This window comes from Danio rerio, chromosome 14, assembly GCF_049306965.1.
Source record: "Danio rerio strain Tuebingen ecotype United States chromosome 14, GRCz12tu, whole genome shotgun sequence".
NCBI lineage: Eukaryota > Metazoa > Chordata > Actinopteri > Cypriniformes > Danionidae > Danio > Danio rerio.
The window spans coordinates 54,391,199-54,410,000 of NC_133189.1; the positions used below are offsets into that span (position 1 = coordinate 54,391,199).

General features: G+C 39.2%; 1 protein-coding gene across 4 annotated transcripts in view; it reads left to right on the forward strand.

The window, feature by feature from the left end:
• The window catches only part of dctn4 (dynactin 4), a 31,478-nt gene extending 19,394 nt beyond the window's left edge, over nucleotides 1-12,084 (forward strand). For 2 of the 4 annotated variants that reach the window (NM_001017782.2, NM_001362568.1), the window contains 8 exon segments: nucleotides 947-1,056; nucleotides 2,172-2,245; nucleotides 2,338-2,392; nucleotides 6,250-6,357; nucleotides 8,608-8,705; nucleotides 10,002-10,536; nucleotides 10,571-11,254; nucleotides 11,337-12,084. In NM_001017782.2, the coding sequence (NP_001017782.2) occupies nucleotides 947-1,056; nucleotides 2,172-2,245; nucleotides 2,338-2,392; nucleotides 6,250-6,357; nucleotides 8,608-8,705; nucleotides 10,002-10,215 (659 nt within the window). In that variant the 3' untranslated portion in view covers nucleotides 10,216-10,536; nucleotides 10,571-11,254; nucleotides 11,337-12,084. 4 annotated transcript variants of the gene reach the window in all.
• The last annotated feature ends 6,718 nt before the right edge of the window (nucleotides 12,085-18,802 follow it).

Here is an 18,802-nt window from a genome sequence, read left to right on the forward strand (position 1 = left end):
CGATGCCTATTTGAGGACCGGGAGGGAGACGCGAGATTACCGGGAGATCTTCACTCGTTTGCGGGCATCCGGAGACTCGCGAAACTTCCCGCCATACTCATAATTCTCTCTTCATATAGCCGTAAGCCTATTACATATCCATAAAACACTGTGATATAACCGCGCTCGGATCGGATCGCTTTCTCACTGCAATCGAACCGCTCCAGGGTTCGTTTTAATCGAGCCGAGACCACCTCACTCAAGCGATCTCGGAGCAAATACTTTGGCGCGAAACAGAGCGCGATTGCCCTCTTCACATATGCCAAACGAACCGCGCTAACTGGGCAACCGAGACACGTTCCGAAACAAAAGTGTTGGTGTGAAAGCACCCTTACATTAGCAGGAGCATGAAGATGATAGGATGGCTATCTGAACAGAAGAAATGCATGAAGTGACCAGGTGTAAACAGCCCCTTACTGTTCACATCCATGCATAATAACACTGTTTATTTTTAGTGTGCTGCAGTTTTGTCATCTGCCCCTTTGAATTGTAAATTGCACTCAGTATTTACACACACATTGGCTTAATCTGCAATAAAAACATACAGGATTACTTTTAATTTTTAAGTATATTGTTATTTGCGTACACACAGCTTTAGTGAGCCTGGGGCCACTTACAGAAATACAATCTTCCTGATCACAAACATTTGATTTATTATACAAGCAATGATGCCTTTAAAAAAATTATTATTTTTAAACCAACCTTTAATACATTACTGGGAGTTGTTGGAGCTTGTTTGAGTCTTGCTTTGTATTTCAAACTGCCTTTTTAATGTTTGCTTGAATGCATTTGTTGCACTTGATACATTATGTATGCTGATTTTCTGGGGTTTCTGCAATAAAAGCATATGGAAAGTTGATGTATGGATGTTGCGTATGGATGTTGAACTTTGCTTGCTTCCATGCAGTCACGACTCTTCGTCAGCGGCTGCTTCAGCCTGATTTCCAGCCTGCAGGAGCTTCACAGCTTCACCCCAGACACAAACATCTGCTGATGAAGCGATCTCTGCGCTGCAGGGTCTGTACACATGTCCACAGCTTCTCTTTCTTTTTCAACAAAGCCTTTTGGAAGCTGCTATTTAATGAGCTAAAGCCATTTACATGTGTTTATCGTATATACTCTTTTATATAATCTTTTTTATTTTTTTTGTTTCTTTTATTTTGTCTTTTGTTTCTTTTATTTTATCGTTTGTTTTATTGTAAATTTTATTTTCTTTCTTTCTTTTATAATTTTTTTATTTTATTAAAAATGTTTTCGTTTATTTCATTTGTTTTATTGTATTGTATTTTATTTCCTTTTTTCTTTTTTGTTTCTTTTATTTTATTGTATCAGTTTTATTAGAAGTTTATTTGTTATTGTATTTAATATTTTCTGTAACTTTTTCTTTATTTTCTTTTTTTCTTTATTTGTATTTATATTTAGTTTATTTTATTATTTTGTTGCATTCTTTTCTTTTTCTTTTTGTTTTCTTTGTTTTATTAAAATTTTTTGTGTATTATTGTAATTTTTCTTTTTTCTTTCTTTTTATTTTATTATTTCATTTTATTTTTGTATTTTTCATTTATTGTTATTTATTTATTTATTTTTATTGTATTTGTTTTATTTAAATTTTTTGTGTTCATAGTATTTTTTTATTTGTTTTTTCTTTTATTGTAATTATTTTCTTTTATTTGTTTTATTGCATTTAATTCTTTTGTATTTTTGTATTTTTATTTTATTTTATTAGTTTTTTTGTATTTGTTTTATTTTGTTTAGTTTTATTTAATTTTTAAAAAATGTTTTCTTTCATTTTTCTTTTTTTCTTGTATTTGTTTTATTTTATTTGTTTTATTGTATTTTATTATTATTATTATTATTATTATTATTATTTTCTTTTTCTTTTTTTTATTTGTGTTTTTCTTTTATTTATTTATATTCATTTAATTTAATTTTCTTTTACAAGCCAGCATTTTTAAAATTAAAAATACAGTAAATACATTAACAGTTAAATGGTATTGTAATTGTTGAGCAAAGTTTATGTATTAAATACTAATATGATTTTATATTTGTATGTGATTACACTCAGCTGAGCTGCAAATCTGTTGAATAGCAGTTTAATGTGCCGTTAATTACTGTTCATTCTTTCATTTCAGAAATGTGAGCACAATCTGAGCAAACCAGAGTTTAATCCGACCTCGATAAAGTTCAAAATCCAGCTTGTGGCAGTGTAAGTCCTCTGTTTGTGCTCTGAACTCTTTTATTTGCTGTTCTATGAGTGTTTCTAATGAATTTAAATGAGCAACTGTGTGTTCTTTACAGAAGCTACATTCCCGAAGTCAGGATCATGTCCATTCCTAACCTGCGTCATATGAAGGCAAGTTTAATTATGTTTTGAGCTATGGAAGTCATATACTGTTGAAGTCAGAATTATTAGCCCCCTGTATATTTTTTTTTCTCCAATTTATATTTAATGAAAAGAAGATTTTTTTTTTTTACATTTCTACACATAATAGTTTTAATAACTTATTTTTAATAAACGATTTATTTTGTCTTTGCCATGATGACAGAATATAATATTAGACTATATATTTTTCAAGATACTAGTATTCAGCTTAGTGACATTTAAAGGCTTAACTAGGTTAATTAGGCAAGTTAGGGTAATTCGGCAAGTCATTGTATAACAGTGGTTTGTTCTGTAGACGATCCAAAACAAATATTGTTAAGGGGGTTAATAATATTGACCTTAAAATGCTTTTAAATAAAATTGAAAACTGCTTTTATTCTAGCCGAAATAAAGCAAATAAGACTTTCTTCAGAAGAAAAAATATTATAGGAAATGCTATAAAAAATACTTGCTCCATTTAAACATCGTTTGGGAAATATTTACAAGGGGCAAATAATTTAGACTTCAACTGTTTATGCGTAACCCAGAGTAAATTTGGGTTACTAAATATTAAGTTTGTATTTAAACACGTCTTTGTATAGTATATCAGTGGTTCCCAAAGTGGGGGTCGGACCCCTGAGGGGTCGCGGTACAATGACAGGGGGTTTGCTTGGTTATTTCCAAAAGTCAATAATTTGATTAAACTATCAGAATTGCTATATTTTAACCATCACCCACACAAGATAAAAAATAATAGTTTTTAATAGTAAAAAAACACCAACATGCAAATGAAAAGCCATCAGCCTTTCAATTATTTTGGTGTGTTTACTTTAGATTAACAACTAGGGATGTAACGGTATCAGAATTTCACGGTACGGTAATACCTCGGTATGAATGTCACAGTACGGTATTTATTGAATCATTTACAGGAAAAACAAAACTTTTGAAAATACTCCAAAAAAGTGCCAAAAGTGTCAATGACATACAAATTAGCCATCTATCTGTAAGCTTTGAAACAGGAACTTCAATTTTAATAACAAAAAATTATTAAACCATGTAAAAAAATAAAGTTTCAATTTAGTATTGTTGAAAACTCATCACATTCAACATTTAATCACTCACTCACTTACTTAGATAGAGATGGGTTTAAAGGAAAATTATCATATAACTATAATCTGGTAAAAGCTGGTATCTCTGGGTATTTACAATGTCCCCTGCAACAGAAAAAAACCCTCTCATTTGGGACTGAGGATTCTGGGACAGAGATATGACTTGGCCCAGGTTGACAGCAGTGGGTAACGTTGTGCATTGTCTTTCCCCCACTTGAGAAGACAAACCATGAGTGAGATAGAGATCTCTTTGCGGTACAAGTCAATGTCTGCATCAATCTGAACAGTGTGCTGTGTTTCTGCAGTCCCCATGACTGCTATTAGTCGTATTCCCCAACTTGCAGGCACGTGCACACATAGGGCTCAACCTGTGCAGTGCACATGCCCTTTTTAGTCTTGGATAGAAAGTGCCCTTCCAAAACGATCAAAAGTGCCCCCGCGACGCGACACAACCTCCGTCCAGCCCTTCAGTAGACAACACCGCTCGAGTATGCGCGCTCAACCCCCCCTCGGCGCTTTACAATACGCGCGCGACAACACACCTGATCAGAACGCGCGCGACAACACTGCTATTCAGTACGCGCGCGGCGACAACACCCGCTTTAGGTTCGATCATTTCCATCTTTTTTTCATCTCCGCTACTAGCAGCACACTCCATTTCCGCATTACTGGATCTGTAGCGACAACAGACCGCAAAGGATTATGGCCACGCCTGGGCTGATGGGAAATGTAGTTTAAGCTACCTCCCGTTCGCTTCATTCGCCTGAGCAAATTTTCTCACAAGACCTATAGTTTTACCGAGTCATGCGACTTCGGTAATATCGAAAAAATTAATATTGCGGTATGACGGTATTTACAATACCGTTACATCCCTATTAACAACACATTAATAGTATCAGTTGCAGCAGATTAATTTATAGCACCACTTTCTGACACCTTTATGGCAATCAAATACATTAAAAATAAACACAGGCCACAACTGAATATTGAGAATGATCTCTGAATAGCTGTTTCCAAAATTAAACCAAATAACAGTCTTTAGCTGAGGTTAATATTAAATTTAACAAATTAATAAATGAATTTAAAAATGATATGGTTGATAGACTTGCACATTTTTTGTGTTGTCAATATGCTTGCATTTATATAGGCCTATTGTGTGCCCAACGTTTGTATATCTATAACCACCTCTGAGAAATTTGGGGGTCACGAGTCATTGGCATTGTTATTTTAGGGGTCGCGGGCTGAAAAGTTTGGGAACCCCTGCACTATATGACTGTTTAGAGTGTGAACCTTGTATACAAATAAGGTTGGTAAAAGCCTTTTCGGCTGTTACGTTATCTAACTTTGCATGGCTCCAGAAAGCAAGCCAGACCTGTAACAATAATCAATTTTAAATTAAAATGAATTAATCGGAGCCCGGAGCCTGGACTCCTGTTTTAAAGTAAAAACAACAACAAAGACGATTTGACCTTTTATTTGACATTTCACTTTAAAGGAGACAAACATAATGAAACCTGTCGGAGAGACAACGAATAGAGGTGTAGAGAAGATAATCGCAACAAAGTGACATATATAACAGCACAAAGATAAACTCACTACTTCAAATTAAAATAATTTTTTTATTATTGTTTTAATAATTAAAATAAATATATTACATGTAGTTATTGTCACGCCTCCAATTCTGAAAGGAGGATTGTGATTGGAAGAGAGGAGAGATTGGCAAGACACGTCAAACAGCTGTCACGTTAAAGAGATTTCTCTATTATATTCCACTGGTAAACATGTTATTTAATGATGCCCTATAAAGAAATCTGGGAATACCTAGGCGTAGTCGAATAATAGGAGATCAGTAAATGGAAATGGCAATGCCATGAGCCTCAGACACCATTGTCTTCTTGTTTTAATGTAAATTCATGTAAAACCCTGTTGGACAAAAGGCCAATCAGAACACAAAGCAGACTGTTGCGCCACATGCCAACTATGCAGATATCCGAGAATAATTTAGTATATTGAATCAATGTAGTATAGGGCACCTTTAAGATGCTTGATTTTTTGCTGTAAAACAATACATAATGTTTGTTTATTTGTGGTTTGAAAGCTAAGACTTTCTGAGCTTTTGAGCCATAAGCGGCGTCCCAAATCGCATACTTATGCACTGTTCTACGCCATTTTGTAGTATAAGTAGTGTAAGTAGTGTGTTCACACTGAAAACTCTAAAAACATTAAGTGCACTTTAATTACCCGGATGATGCACTCATTCAGCCGGTAAAATGAAGTGTGTAATGATGAACACTTCACGCACTCAACGACCGCAGGTTTGCTTACGTCACGCAAGGGGCGGAGCTATCGAATGCACATGTTGGATAACTTTATTTATTTTGGATGGTGAAAGCAAAATTCTCCTACGACAGTGATTATAGCGCCTCCCGATGGTGAATGCGGCAATACTCACGGCAGGTATTATTTGATAATTCGGTCGTTTATTTCACTGATCTGGCAACCGTTAAACGTCATCAGAGAAACGGTTTGAATTTCCGCTTAGTAAAAAAACATTAGTACTCCATTTGGGACGACACTACATACATATACTATCCTGTTGTGTGTGTAAGTGCATAAGTACATAGTGCATGAGTGCATAGTGTATAGTGTGCTATTTTGGACGCAGCTATAGTCTGGTACAGTCTGGATAATTTTAAAGATGTTTTTTTAAAGTAATGTTAGTGTTTTGTTTTAACGCAGGAGAGTCAGGTTTTGCTAACTCTGACTAACCCAGTGGAGAACATCACCCATGTGTCTCTGTACACCTGTGAAGAGGAAGACCCAGATGACATCAACAGCACCGCTAAGGTAAAACTCACATTTCTCAAAGTTTAAGGCCTTAAAAAGTCTAAAGTCAAGATGTTCATTTGCCGTATGTACCTCCCTTGTACATAAGAATTCTTAATGCAAAGTCAATCAGAGCAACTTGTAAACACAATACATATAAGACTTCAGTATCAAGCACAGTGGTTTGCACTGTTGTCCCACAGCAAGAAGGTCACTGGTTCAAGTCCTGGCTGGGCCAGTTGGCATTTCTGTGTGGAGTTTGCATGTTCTCCCCATGTTGGAACGGGTTTCGTCCGGGTGCTCCGGTTTCCCCCACAGTCCAAACACATGCGCTATAGGGAAATTTGCTAAACTAAATTGGCAGTAGTGTGAGTTTACGGGTGTTTCCCAGTACAGGTTGTGACTGGAAGGGTATCCGCTGCATAAAACAAATGCAGAAATAGTTGGCGGTTCTTTCCGCTGTGGTGACCCCTGATAAATAAGGGACTAATCTGAAGGAAAATGAATGAATAATACAAATTAAAGCTTATTGCATAGATGATCATAACAATTTAATACTCTGAACTACAGCTGCACAATTAATCGTTAAAAGATCGCGATCTCAATTCGACCCTCTAGACGATCTTAATCCAGCATTTCTACAATTCAGTCAATCATATTTTTAAGATCAAGAGAGAAGAAAAGGCGGCTGCACGAGTCTTTTCATTGTTCCACACACGTTGCTCAGTGACATTGACACCTCCAAATGATGTTAAAAGACTCACATACTGTATTTATTAGGTATAATTCACCTAAAAATGTCACTTTTTGTCTTAATATAATGATGTTTTCGCGGCCGGGAAATCACACGTGACGTGAGCTGCTGACTGTGAGCTGTTATCACAGAGAGGGCGGGTGCGCGCTCTACTTTAGTGAACAGAACCTGCATATGTTGCGAGTAACAGGTAATACAGTTGTAAATAATATTCAGTTTGTGGCACAGAGTGATCATTTGGGAGCCGTGCGCGAAGTATGAACAAGCACTTAGCAGTCAAAATGAAACCGAAAGTGGTTTAAATGATCATATCGCATTTTAGAGTTATGATTACAAAAAGCATTTGATGTTTTTTCTTTCATAGCGAACACACAGCTGTGCATGGAAATAAAGGTTTAAAATGTCAGTATAACTACTCTAGCCTATATATTGTTGAATATAATCTGATAATGGCAAATGTCTGATTTTACCAGTGACTAAAATTGTCTAATATGACAGATTGCAAGCATATATCTCAAACATAATCAACATCAGAATTATTATAAGTAGAATATAATTATAGAAACCAGTTCACATAATACACATAATATTATTGTCGATGTTGTGCCATATGTTTGTTTTTACCATACCTTTATTTTACATCACGATTCTGTAGATCTTTATTTTAAGCAAAAAAATCGCGATTCTCATTTTAGCCGGAATTGTGCAGCTCTACTCTGAACAGTATACAGTAGGGATGGGTACTGAAACTTGGTAGTAATTCCCAAATGGACAGCGACAATGCCCGTTGCAACAAACTCAAGTTGTTTTTCTTGCCATGCTGCTGTTGTAGATAGTGTGTTCTGGGAAATTTTCTTACCGCTTGGTTTTGAGTGTGGTCCTGAAAAATCTTCGTTTCAAGGGGTATCTAGCCCTTCCCCTTAGCCATACGCCTTCAAGCTAAGGAAAATTGGGGCCTTTTGCCTTTACTTGTATGTGCAAAACTAGGGGTAGGGGTAAGGGGAAGGGCTAAGGCGGGGTTGTCCAAACTCGGTCCTGGAGGGCCAGTGTCTTGCAGGTTTTATCTCCAACTTGCCTCAACACACAGAAAGCCTAGTAAGAGCTTGATTACCTAGCCCAGGTGTATCTGATTGGGGTTGGAACTAAACTTTGCGGGACACCCCTGGGCTAAGGGATTGAGATTGGGCCTTTATCTCAGTCTTTTCAACAGGCAGTTTTATACCCATCAGTGCACGTACACTCACATGTGTGCCAAACTCCAGGAAAGATACATTTCTGGTGGTAAAGAAAGATCTTGCTGTGGTTTTCTAACTCCTGACTAGGGCTGCTACAATGTATTCGGCTTTGGCCTTGGCCAGTACAAAAGAGTTTACTTTCTGATATTCTACATAAACTTCTTCTTTTTCTTCCATCTTCTGACACTAATTTTAATTTGTATATAGTTTAACGTTTGGTGCATGGTAATTGTAGGCAGTATTGTTGTTAAGTAAATTAAGAAATGTATTATTGTGTAATAGGTGCTCGTGCCCTCAAAGGAGCTGGTGCTGGCAGGGAAAGATGCAGCTGCAGAGTATGATGAGCTGGCAGAACCACAGGGCTTTCAGGACGACCCAGAGTAAGAAAAGCTGCTAATGCACAACATTTATCTACCTTTATCATTACCTTTATCTTTAACTAACCAGTTAGCGTGTGTATCAGTAATTTTTGTGATGTAAGAATGGGACAATCATTGTTCGCTAAATGTGTGCAGCCGTCATGAAAATTTCAAAATAGGAATAGAAATTTTTTTTTCAATCTTGGGGTCATTTTAGAAAAAGTCACCAAAAAACGTTGTTTAGGTATTTTTTGGGCTGTTAAAACAGTGTCTGGGTCATTTCTTGACCTGTAAGTCAACAGGAGGGTTAAAGTGCGTTTTGTGGAATTAATTTTTTTTTTTTTTAGTACTTATTTGAGTTCAAAAACACACGCAATATAGCCCACAGTCAGCGCAAACCACTCATCTGTGTGTGTAATCTTCAGCAGCACATGTAAGCTCTGTTAGAGAGTCATTTTGTCTTTCCCAGTTCATAATCGTCTAAAATGCAAAGATCAACATGGCAGTTTGTTCATGATTCAGGTTGTTTAACACTTTTGCTCTTGTGTTTTGCCGGGCTTCTCTTTTTTTTTTCGCGCTTCACTCTCCCGCTTGTTCTTTTCTTTCTGAATGGATCAGATGACGGAGATACTTAAATAATCACGCACACGTTATTATCATCAGCTCAAGAAGTTCGTTATATCAAATATAGACGCGATCGCGAGCTCCCGGAAGAAACGAATACCGCTCGCATTTTTTGACGGGCTCGTAAAACAACAACAGGACACGGCAGATTTTTCTTCTTGGCTTTGTGTTTGTTCATCAAGACGACGATAAGGTTTGTTTGAGCCCGGGTCATCCATGGCTTGTTATTATATGCATATAGTATTTCCATGTAATCTCTCGGCTTTGTATTTAAATTACATGGCGGTTCCTTTGTTTACGTTCTGTCTAGCTCCACGAGCTTGTGACGGATCTCTAACCAATCAGCGTTCAGCTGCACGTCTAGCTCCACTTTTTGGTACCCTTTCTCCTGTTTGGCACTCTTTCAAAAGGGTGACGCAAAAGTGGTACGGTTTGGTTCGATACGCTTTTTGACAGTGGAAATGGATAATAACGAGCCATAGTCGATCCGAGCTCAAACAAACCATGTTGTCGTCTTGATGAACAGCCACAAAGCCAAGAAGAGCATGCATTTTTAATTTACAGTAATTTATATTGAGTCAGTAGCAGTATTACTTTGAAACATTTGCATTTTTGGAGGTCGTCTTCTGCTATCATGTGCTGCTGTGTTGTTCCTCTTCACTAATCTCAGTGTGCTGTTGTGTGTGTGTGCAGTGTGGTGGCCTTCAGAAAGTCCAATAAGATCGGCTTCTTCATCAAAGTGATCCCGCAGCAGGAGGAGGGAGACGTCACTGTCGCGTTCAAACTCCGACACGACTTCCGGAATCTGGCAGCTCCCATCCGGCCCACGGAGGAGGGAGAGACCACCGCTGAGGCCATCTGGCTCACACACCACGTGGAACTCAGTCTGGGCCCGCTGGCAACCTGATCACACACACACACAAACACACACACACACAAAACAACATGAACTCTCACACACAATAACATAAACACACACACACCACATGGAGCTCAGCCTGGGCCCGCACTGAACACAAACACACACACACACACACACATACACACAACGTAAACTCTTACACAAAATAACATAAACACACACACACCATGTGGAGCTCAGCCTGGGCCCACTGGCAACCTGAACACACACACACACACACTCATCAAAGTAAACTCTTACACACAATAACATAAACACACACACAAACACCACGTGGAGCTCAGCCTGGGCCTGCTGCCAACCTGAATACACACACACACACATACACACACACACACACACACACACACACACACACACTCATACACAAAAACAAATACACACAACAACATTAACTCTCACACATTAAACAACATGAACTTTCACACACAATAACAAACACACACACACACACACACACACCATGCAGAGATCAGCCTGGGCCTGCTAGCAACCTAAACACACATAAATACACACACACACACACACACACAGACACATGGAGATTAGCCTGAGCTCACTGGCAACCTGAACACACACACATAAACACACTCATGTGGAGCTCGGGGTAGGCCTACTGCTAACCTGAACACACACACACACACACACACACACACACACACACACACTCTCTCTCGTGGAGCTCAGCATGGGTCTGCTGCCAACCTGATAACACACACACAACAACAACATAAACTCTCAAACACGCACGCACACATATGTGGAGCTCAGCACGGGCTTGCTGCCAACCTGAATACACACGCACAACAACATAAACTCTCACACACAATAACATAAACACACACACACAAACAAACAACAACATAAACTCTCACACACAATAACATAAACACACACACACACAACAACAACAACATAAACGCACACACACACACACACACACAACAACAACAACATAAACTCTCACACAATAACATAAACACACACAGCATGTGGAGCTCAGCCTGGGCCTACTGCTAACCTGACACACACACACACACACACACACACACACACACACACACACACACACACACACACACACACACACACACACACACACACACACACACACACACACACACACACACACACACACACACACACAGACAGACAGTTCTCACCTTAAGCCTTCTGGCAACTTAAGGACAGAACACAGTTTGTCTCTCACACACAGAGACTTACACACAATAAGATAAACTCTCACACACACATGCACACAATATCAGAAACACACTCTTACACTAAACTCACTGGTAAACTCAGTCTCATTCCTACTCATAAAGACGGTCATCATCATGGTTAAATGAGTGTAAACACACACACACACACACACACACACGTGTCACTTACAGGAACAGTTGTTTAACACAGCACACACTACGCCTACATTTGTGGCAGATGCTTTGAGCAGCACTTTTATTTCCTCTCTATCTCTCTTTCTGTCTCTCTTTAGCGCCCCCTGCTGATGTATTTACACGCATGTGACTACAGTGACATCTACTGTTGAATATCTCACAGACTGCAGTTCTGCTCAGTGTTAATACACACACTTAGATTGATTCTTCATGTATTTACTGTGGCAATTTAAGATTTTGTATGTGCTGTAAAACAAGCAAGTCACTCGCACTTGTGTAGCACTATAAGTGAGACGATGTCGTCCGTGGTGAAACACATGCTGATACTGTATTCTGTTAGAGGATGAACAGCAGAGCATTCAGCTTTACTCGTGTCTCATGCATATCCTCATTTAGTTTCTAATCTGAACACCTGAACATGTGGCTAAGCGGTCTTTAATAAAGTGACGTATCAGTACGTGTTTACTGTTGTTATTTTGCGTAACAGTTCAATTGAAGAGTTCAAAAGCAAAAACTTCTAAGTGCTATCTGAAATTCATTCATTCACTCATTTTTTAGCGCTTTTCCAGGGCTGGGTAGCAGGGGCAGCAGTCTTAGGAGGGAACCCCAGACTTCCCTCTCCCCAGACACTTCCTCCAGCTCCTCCGGGGGATCCCGAGGTGTTCCTAGACCAGCCGAGAGACATAGTCCCTCCTGCGTGTCCTGGGTTTCCCGCGAGGCCTCCTCCTGGTGGGAGATGCCTGGAACACCTCCCTAGGTAGGCATCCAGGAGGCATCTGAAACAGATGCCCGAGCCACCTCAGCTGACTTCTCTCTGTGGAGGGAAGAGAGAAGATCTCATTTCAGCCGCTTGTATCCGAGATCTTGTCCTTCCGGTCATGACCAGAGTAGGAACGTAGATTAACCGGTAAATCGAGAACCAGTTGAGCATCGTGTAAACGTCACAGTTTACCCGAATATTGTTCTGACCATGTCCATCCTTTTATGACCTCAGTGTCTCCATCTTCTGATGGTTACTTCCAGCAGGATAGCGCGCCATGTCATAAAGCGTGAATCATCTCAGACTGGTTTCTTGAACATGACAATGAGTTCACTGCGCTCAAATGGCCTCCACTGTCAGCAGATCTCAATCCAATAGAGCACCTTTGGGATTTGGTGGAATGGGAGATTCACATTATTGATGTGCAGCCGACAAATCTGCAGCGATGCTATCATGTCAATATGGAGCAAAATCTCTGAGGAATATTTCCAGCTCCTTGTTGAATCTGTATGCCATGAAGGATTAAACCAGTTCTGAAGGCAAAAGGGGGTTTAACCCGGTACCAGTAAGGTGTACCTAATAAAGTGGCCGGTGAGTATATATAGCCATGCATTTCTATTCTAGGATCACATTCCATCTAATATTAAAGAGCCCATATTATACATGAAATAGGGTCATATCTTGGTTGTAAGGGTCTCCAACAACAGTTTAATATGCATGCAAGGTCAAAAAACACTTTCATGGTCTTATAATCTGCATTTATTTTTACCTAATTATCCCAGCGACTCCTGTATGAATCGTCCAGTGATTCATTTGTTCCCAAACCCCTCCTTAGCGCGAAGCTAATCTGCGCTGATTGGACCAATGACAGTCTGTTGCGATTGGTCGACTGCCTTCAGTCAGAGAGTGAAATGCCAAACAGCTAATCAGCAATATAAAAGTAATCACAGTTCATACACGCTCGATAGCGTAGGCGTGTAGTTTAGCTGCCAGTGGGTCAATGTAAATACAGACTATGGACTTGAAAATACAGACGACTAACTATTTTATTGAGCAAAAACTCCAAAAACAGTTGAGGAGATATCCTAGCTTCTCACTCTGCTCTTTTCACAGACACACACACACATATTACACACACATATTGCACACACACACACACGCACTTAACGCGCGCGCGCACACACACACAAACACACACACCTCCGGACGACAGCGCGCGCACACGCACACACAGACACACACACTACTCCTCGTCCACGGAGCCGCAGCACGCGTCGCTTTTTTTAACGTGACTTTGCACGCGATAAGAGAAAATAGCCAGTTAACCTGATACAGTACACGCGGTTACAAGTAACAAATCACAACTAAATACATTTGCAAGCTAGAGTCAACGAGGCAACTTTAATCGCACGTACTTACACTTGAGAAATGGAGGAAGAAAAATCCATCCTGACATCCAGCAGTAAGTTACTCTTTACTGATCCTTCCTTTAACAAACGCCAATGAAGTATTCTTTGTAGCATGTAGTTTCCAGAAGTTTCCAGTAGTTTCCAACTGCTTGGTTATAATGCTGAGGTTTCATCTTTTGGTAGAGACTCAATATATCTATCTGCAGTGTGACTTCAATCGACGGGCATGTTTGTGGGTGTGTGTGTGTGTGGGTTTCTGTGTCAGAGGGCGGGGCCTCAGGTTTGAAATCTCCCGGGTTTGCGCGTGCACGTGAATAACTTGGTTTCGTTCGTACGTCATGGCGAAACACCTAATGACTCGGTATCAAGGCGACTCGTTTGAAGCACTATGAGTCGACTCTTTTATAGATGAATCAACCGTTTTAAACACTGTATTCTTACAGATTTAAGCCTTAGCTGGATACTTCACTTCACTTAGAGCTGTGTTACACTACATGGAGGGGAATTTTCAAAAACCCATAATATGGGCTCTTTAATTCTGTTTGAGGCTGCCCACTAGATGGCACTCTATAACGAGGAAAATGACTCCTGTTTGTATACACCATAGGGTACAGACACTAAATGAATATACAAATAGGAGTCATTTTACAAGTTATTAGTTATCATAATTATTTAATATTGCCAGTTGTGTATGTACACATAGGATCTATTTAGTTCATTATACAGCAGCATGGTATGAGTTGTCATTATATATTAGGTTAAAATAAATGTTTTGAACTAGAGGATTTGTTGAGGAGTTATGAACTAGTTTGTGTAAACCTTGATGTCAGAATGCATTATTTTAATTCAGTTTATTGCTTATTGACCATAACACATGATATATCAATACCATGGGCTCATCTGCCTCTAAAAATAGAAACACAGATGTAAACAAAGGAGGATTTCCAGTACATATGGGCATTGGGGGAAAATATGGCAGACTATTTTTACTAAAGCTTTTAACCAGTTAACCTCTGCTGCTATTAGGGGATTTCCGCCTGGATTTTGCCTACCCAAATTTAAAAGCTTCCCAAATCCACATGCAGAGGTGTTAATGCAAAAATTTGGTATCATTTTAAAGAAAACCCTTTGAATTTTCATAAAACACTATTGAAAGGGTATAAAATATCTGTATATGTCGTCTGTAATATAATAAACACTAAATAAGAGGCACTTTTTGTATTTTTTTTAATAAAATCAAATTTGAAAGTGTACCTTTTAGGTTCTGTGGTCTAGCGTGCTGTAATTAATGTTGGTGGTTCCTGCACATGTCTGTAATCATAGGAAAACAGAAAAATGTCTCCACCATAATCTATGCAAAAGTTATTGTATTCCAACTGATGAGAGGTGCTGTACAAGCCACAGGGAGCGATCATTGTTTTCAAATTTCACTATTCTTTTGTTTAATCAAACATAATTCACTGTGTTTGGACCACGTCAGACAAATAAAAGGTTTACTTATGCACATCACCTCAAAAACAGAGGAGAATGGCCCTGAAGCGCACAGCATAAGGTAAGAGATGACAGCTGTCTGTGCTATCTGGGGCTGCTTAGTGATCATAAATGTATTGTTTTCACTTCTGTGCTATGGAAACACAGCAATTCATTCAACAACTGTTTGACATATGAATATAATTCAGTTAAAAGAATGCTAGAACTGTATGAGCACCGGCAAGAGCTTTCATTTGAGCTATAACTTGTACATGTGTCATATAAAAAATATGAAAATGAACCAATGTTCAATCCCCAGCTCGGATATCCAAAATACTGTGTATTTAAGTGTAAATAACTTTTTTACAGTAGAATAAAAACCAAAGTGATGCATATGTGCATAAAATATAGATTCTACACTTTCAAACGACACCACTTACGGGGGTCTGGTGCAATGCTCGCCCTTTAAATCTGAAAGGTACCGGGTCCGCAGAGATGTAGGACAGGATCATTTGGTAAAATCATAAACTAACACTGACAATAGCCCCTTTCACACATACAGACCTTTCCGGAAAATTACCGGCAATTTTCCGGAAAGGTTGTATGTGTGAACAGGTCCTTTTTGAAAATACCGGTAAATTCGTTCTGGCTATTTTCCGGAAAGAGAAGTTGTAACATTACCGGCAATTTGCTGGAATGCTGCGCTGTGTGAATGCAGAAGGAATATTTCCGGAATAAGCGCGTGCACGTCTAGAACGTGCTGACGTAAGACGTCTGCTTTAGCCAATCACAACAGTCAGACGCATTTACGTCCGCGCGGTTTATGAGAATAAAAGCCTTTGAATATTTTTCCAGACACATTTAGCTGCTAGAAGTTAGTCAGATCATGTTTATATGTTCTTCTTAATGCCAACTGTGTAAATAATCATCGATGAGATGCTTATGATAAGCCGTTGTTTGTTTACCTTTAAGCTTTGCGTGTGCCCATGAAACAGCCTGTGAGCGCCTCCACACGCGCATATTATGAACATCTCGACATAAGAAAGTGATCCTGCGAAAGTTGTTTACAATATTGATCATCAACAGAGTTTGTGATGTAGTCAAATGTTTACAAATACAAGCGCAGCCGTTTAAAGCTCATTTGTGGTGAATGATGTCAGAATTTACCGGTATTTTGGAATGGATGTGTGAATGCTCTTTTCCGGAAAAATTCCGTAACGTCCTCGCCTGTGTGAACAGCGCTTTTTTGAATATACCGGTAAAGTCGTTCCGGAAATTTTCCGGATATTTACCGGTATCACTGTGTGAAAGGGGCTAATGAATGCCTGCACACAAATAATACAAATAAATGAAATAGATGAAATACAAAGGATGTCATTTGTATAAAATAAAACAAAAAGTAAGAAAATTGAGGCATTTTTGGGAAGAAATATGAAGGATGAGACTATAGGACACACTGTTGTAAATAAAAGATTGTATTTATTAAGAAACATCCATCAGGTAAGGAGTAGCTTGATATTTGTGAGACAGAAAATAAGTAAAGTTTAGTTATAAACTTAAGCTGCGGTCATACTTGACTTTTCTCCCCATAGACTTCCATTCATACACACGCAAATGCATCAGACCGGAAACGCAGGGTCATGCGTCTAATTATCTTGTTTAATCCCGCCCCTTTTCACAGAGCCGTACGACAGAATTTCGCACACACAAACTCTAGTGTGACTGCAGCTTAATTTCGAGAGGAGCACGCTCTTATGACTGATAGCAGCTGGTCCTCATTAGCTAACGCACAATTCACCAATCAGACGATTCCTAAATCTACTATAAATAACCAGAGTATCTTACCTTCCACCCTTACTCCTCCCCTTTCCTTGTCAGGGCAGCACGGAGGTCCAATGGTAAGCATGATGGCCTTACAGCAATAATGCCACTGGCTCAGATCTTTTCTGGCCAAGTTGGCATTTCCGTGTGGAGTTTGCATGATCTCCCTGTGTTTGCGTGGGTTTCCCTCGGGCTCCCCGGTTTCCTCCCACAGAGCAAAAGCCTGTAACATAAGTACATTGACAAAACTAAATCAACATCATAGACAAGCGTTGAATTCAGCATACACTATTCATAATTTACATTTACCATTATCAAGCAGGGGAGTTATCGAGACCTACCTGAGCTCAGACTCCCCTCTCGCCCTGAAACTGGAGGGAGCCCCGGGCTCGAGGATCTCACAAGCTCTCTCCCAGGACAACATGCCAAACACGCTTTATAATCAATCATCAGCTAATTGTGAACTCTTAGGATGTTGATATTCAATTTTTATTGAAAAATATTCTAATTTTGGAGAGATTTTACATTCATAAATGCAAGTGTCTTAAACAAAAACACGGTTTTTGGTTTTCTTAAACAATATACTGCAAATCTATAAAGTTGGTAAAATTAAAATGAGGAAGATTTATTCATTTATTTTCTTTTTGGCTTAGTCCCTTTATTTATCAGGGGACGCCACTGTGTAATGAACCACCAACTCATGCAGCATATCGTCACCTTAGAATTATAAGGTTCTATCTAACATTTTTGTCAAAATTGAGTTTTTGACATATTCCTCTTAAATGACAGCTTATTTAAATCATGGGATGTTTTTCATGGGAAGTTGTTTACATTTTAAGACTTTTTAATTAAAAAACAAATGTTGCACACATACTGTTTGCTATGGAATGCAAAAACTTTGAAGCTCATTATCTCAAAATCATTCAGAATGCAGATAGAACCTTATAATTCCAAGGTGACGATATGATTTACGCAGCAGATGCCCTTCCAGCAGCAACCCTGTATTGGGAATCACCCATACACGCTCATTTACACACACACACATACACTAAGGCCAATTTAGCTTATTCAGTTCACCTATAGCGCATGTGCTTGGACTTTGGGGGCCCTGCTGAAAAATCCAGCTTAAACCAGCCTAGGCTGGTTGGCTGATTTTAGCTGGTCGACCAGGCTGGTTTTAGAGGGGTTTTGGCCACTTCCAGGCTGGTTTCCAGCTATTTCCAGCCTGGTCTTAGCTGGTCAGGCTGGAAGATGACCAGCTAAAACCAGCTTGACCAGCCTAGCCAAGCTGGGAGTCCAGCTATATCCAGCTTAAACCAGGCTGGTCAAGCTGGTTTTAGCTGGATTTGGCTGGTAATTTTCCAGCCTGACCAGCTAAGACCAGGCTGGAAATGGCTGGAAACCAGCCTGGAAGTGGCCAAAACCCCTCTAAAACCAGCCTGGTAGACCAGCTAAAACCAGCCAATCAGCCTAGGCTGGTTTAAGCTGGATTTTTCAGCAGGGGGAAACCGGAGCACCCAGAGAAAACCCACGCCAACACGGGGAGAACTAACTCCACACAGAAATGCCAACTAACCCATTCGTGTCTCTAACCAGCAACCTTCTTGCTGTGAGCCGAGGAATAAAACCATAAAGTTCTAAAACCTTGATGTTTTACCCTTTTTAAAGACTGGTTTTGTATTTAAAGGCGTGAATTTGTTTTCAAAACCCCTTGT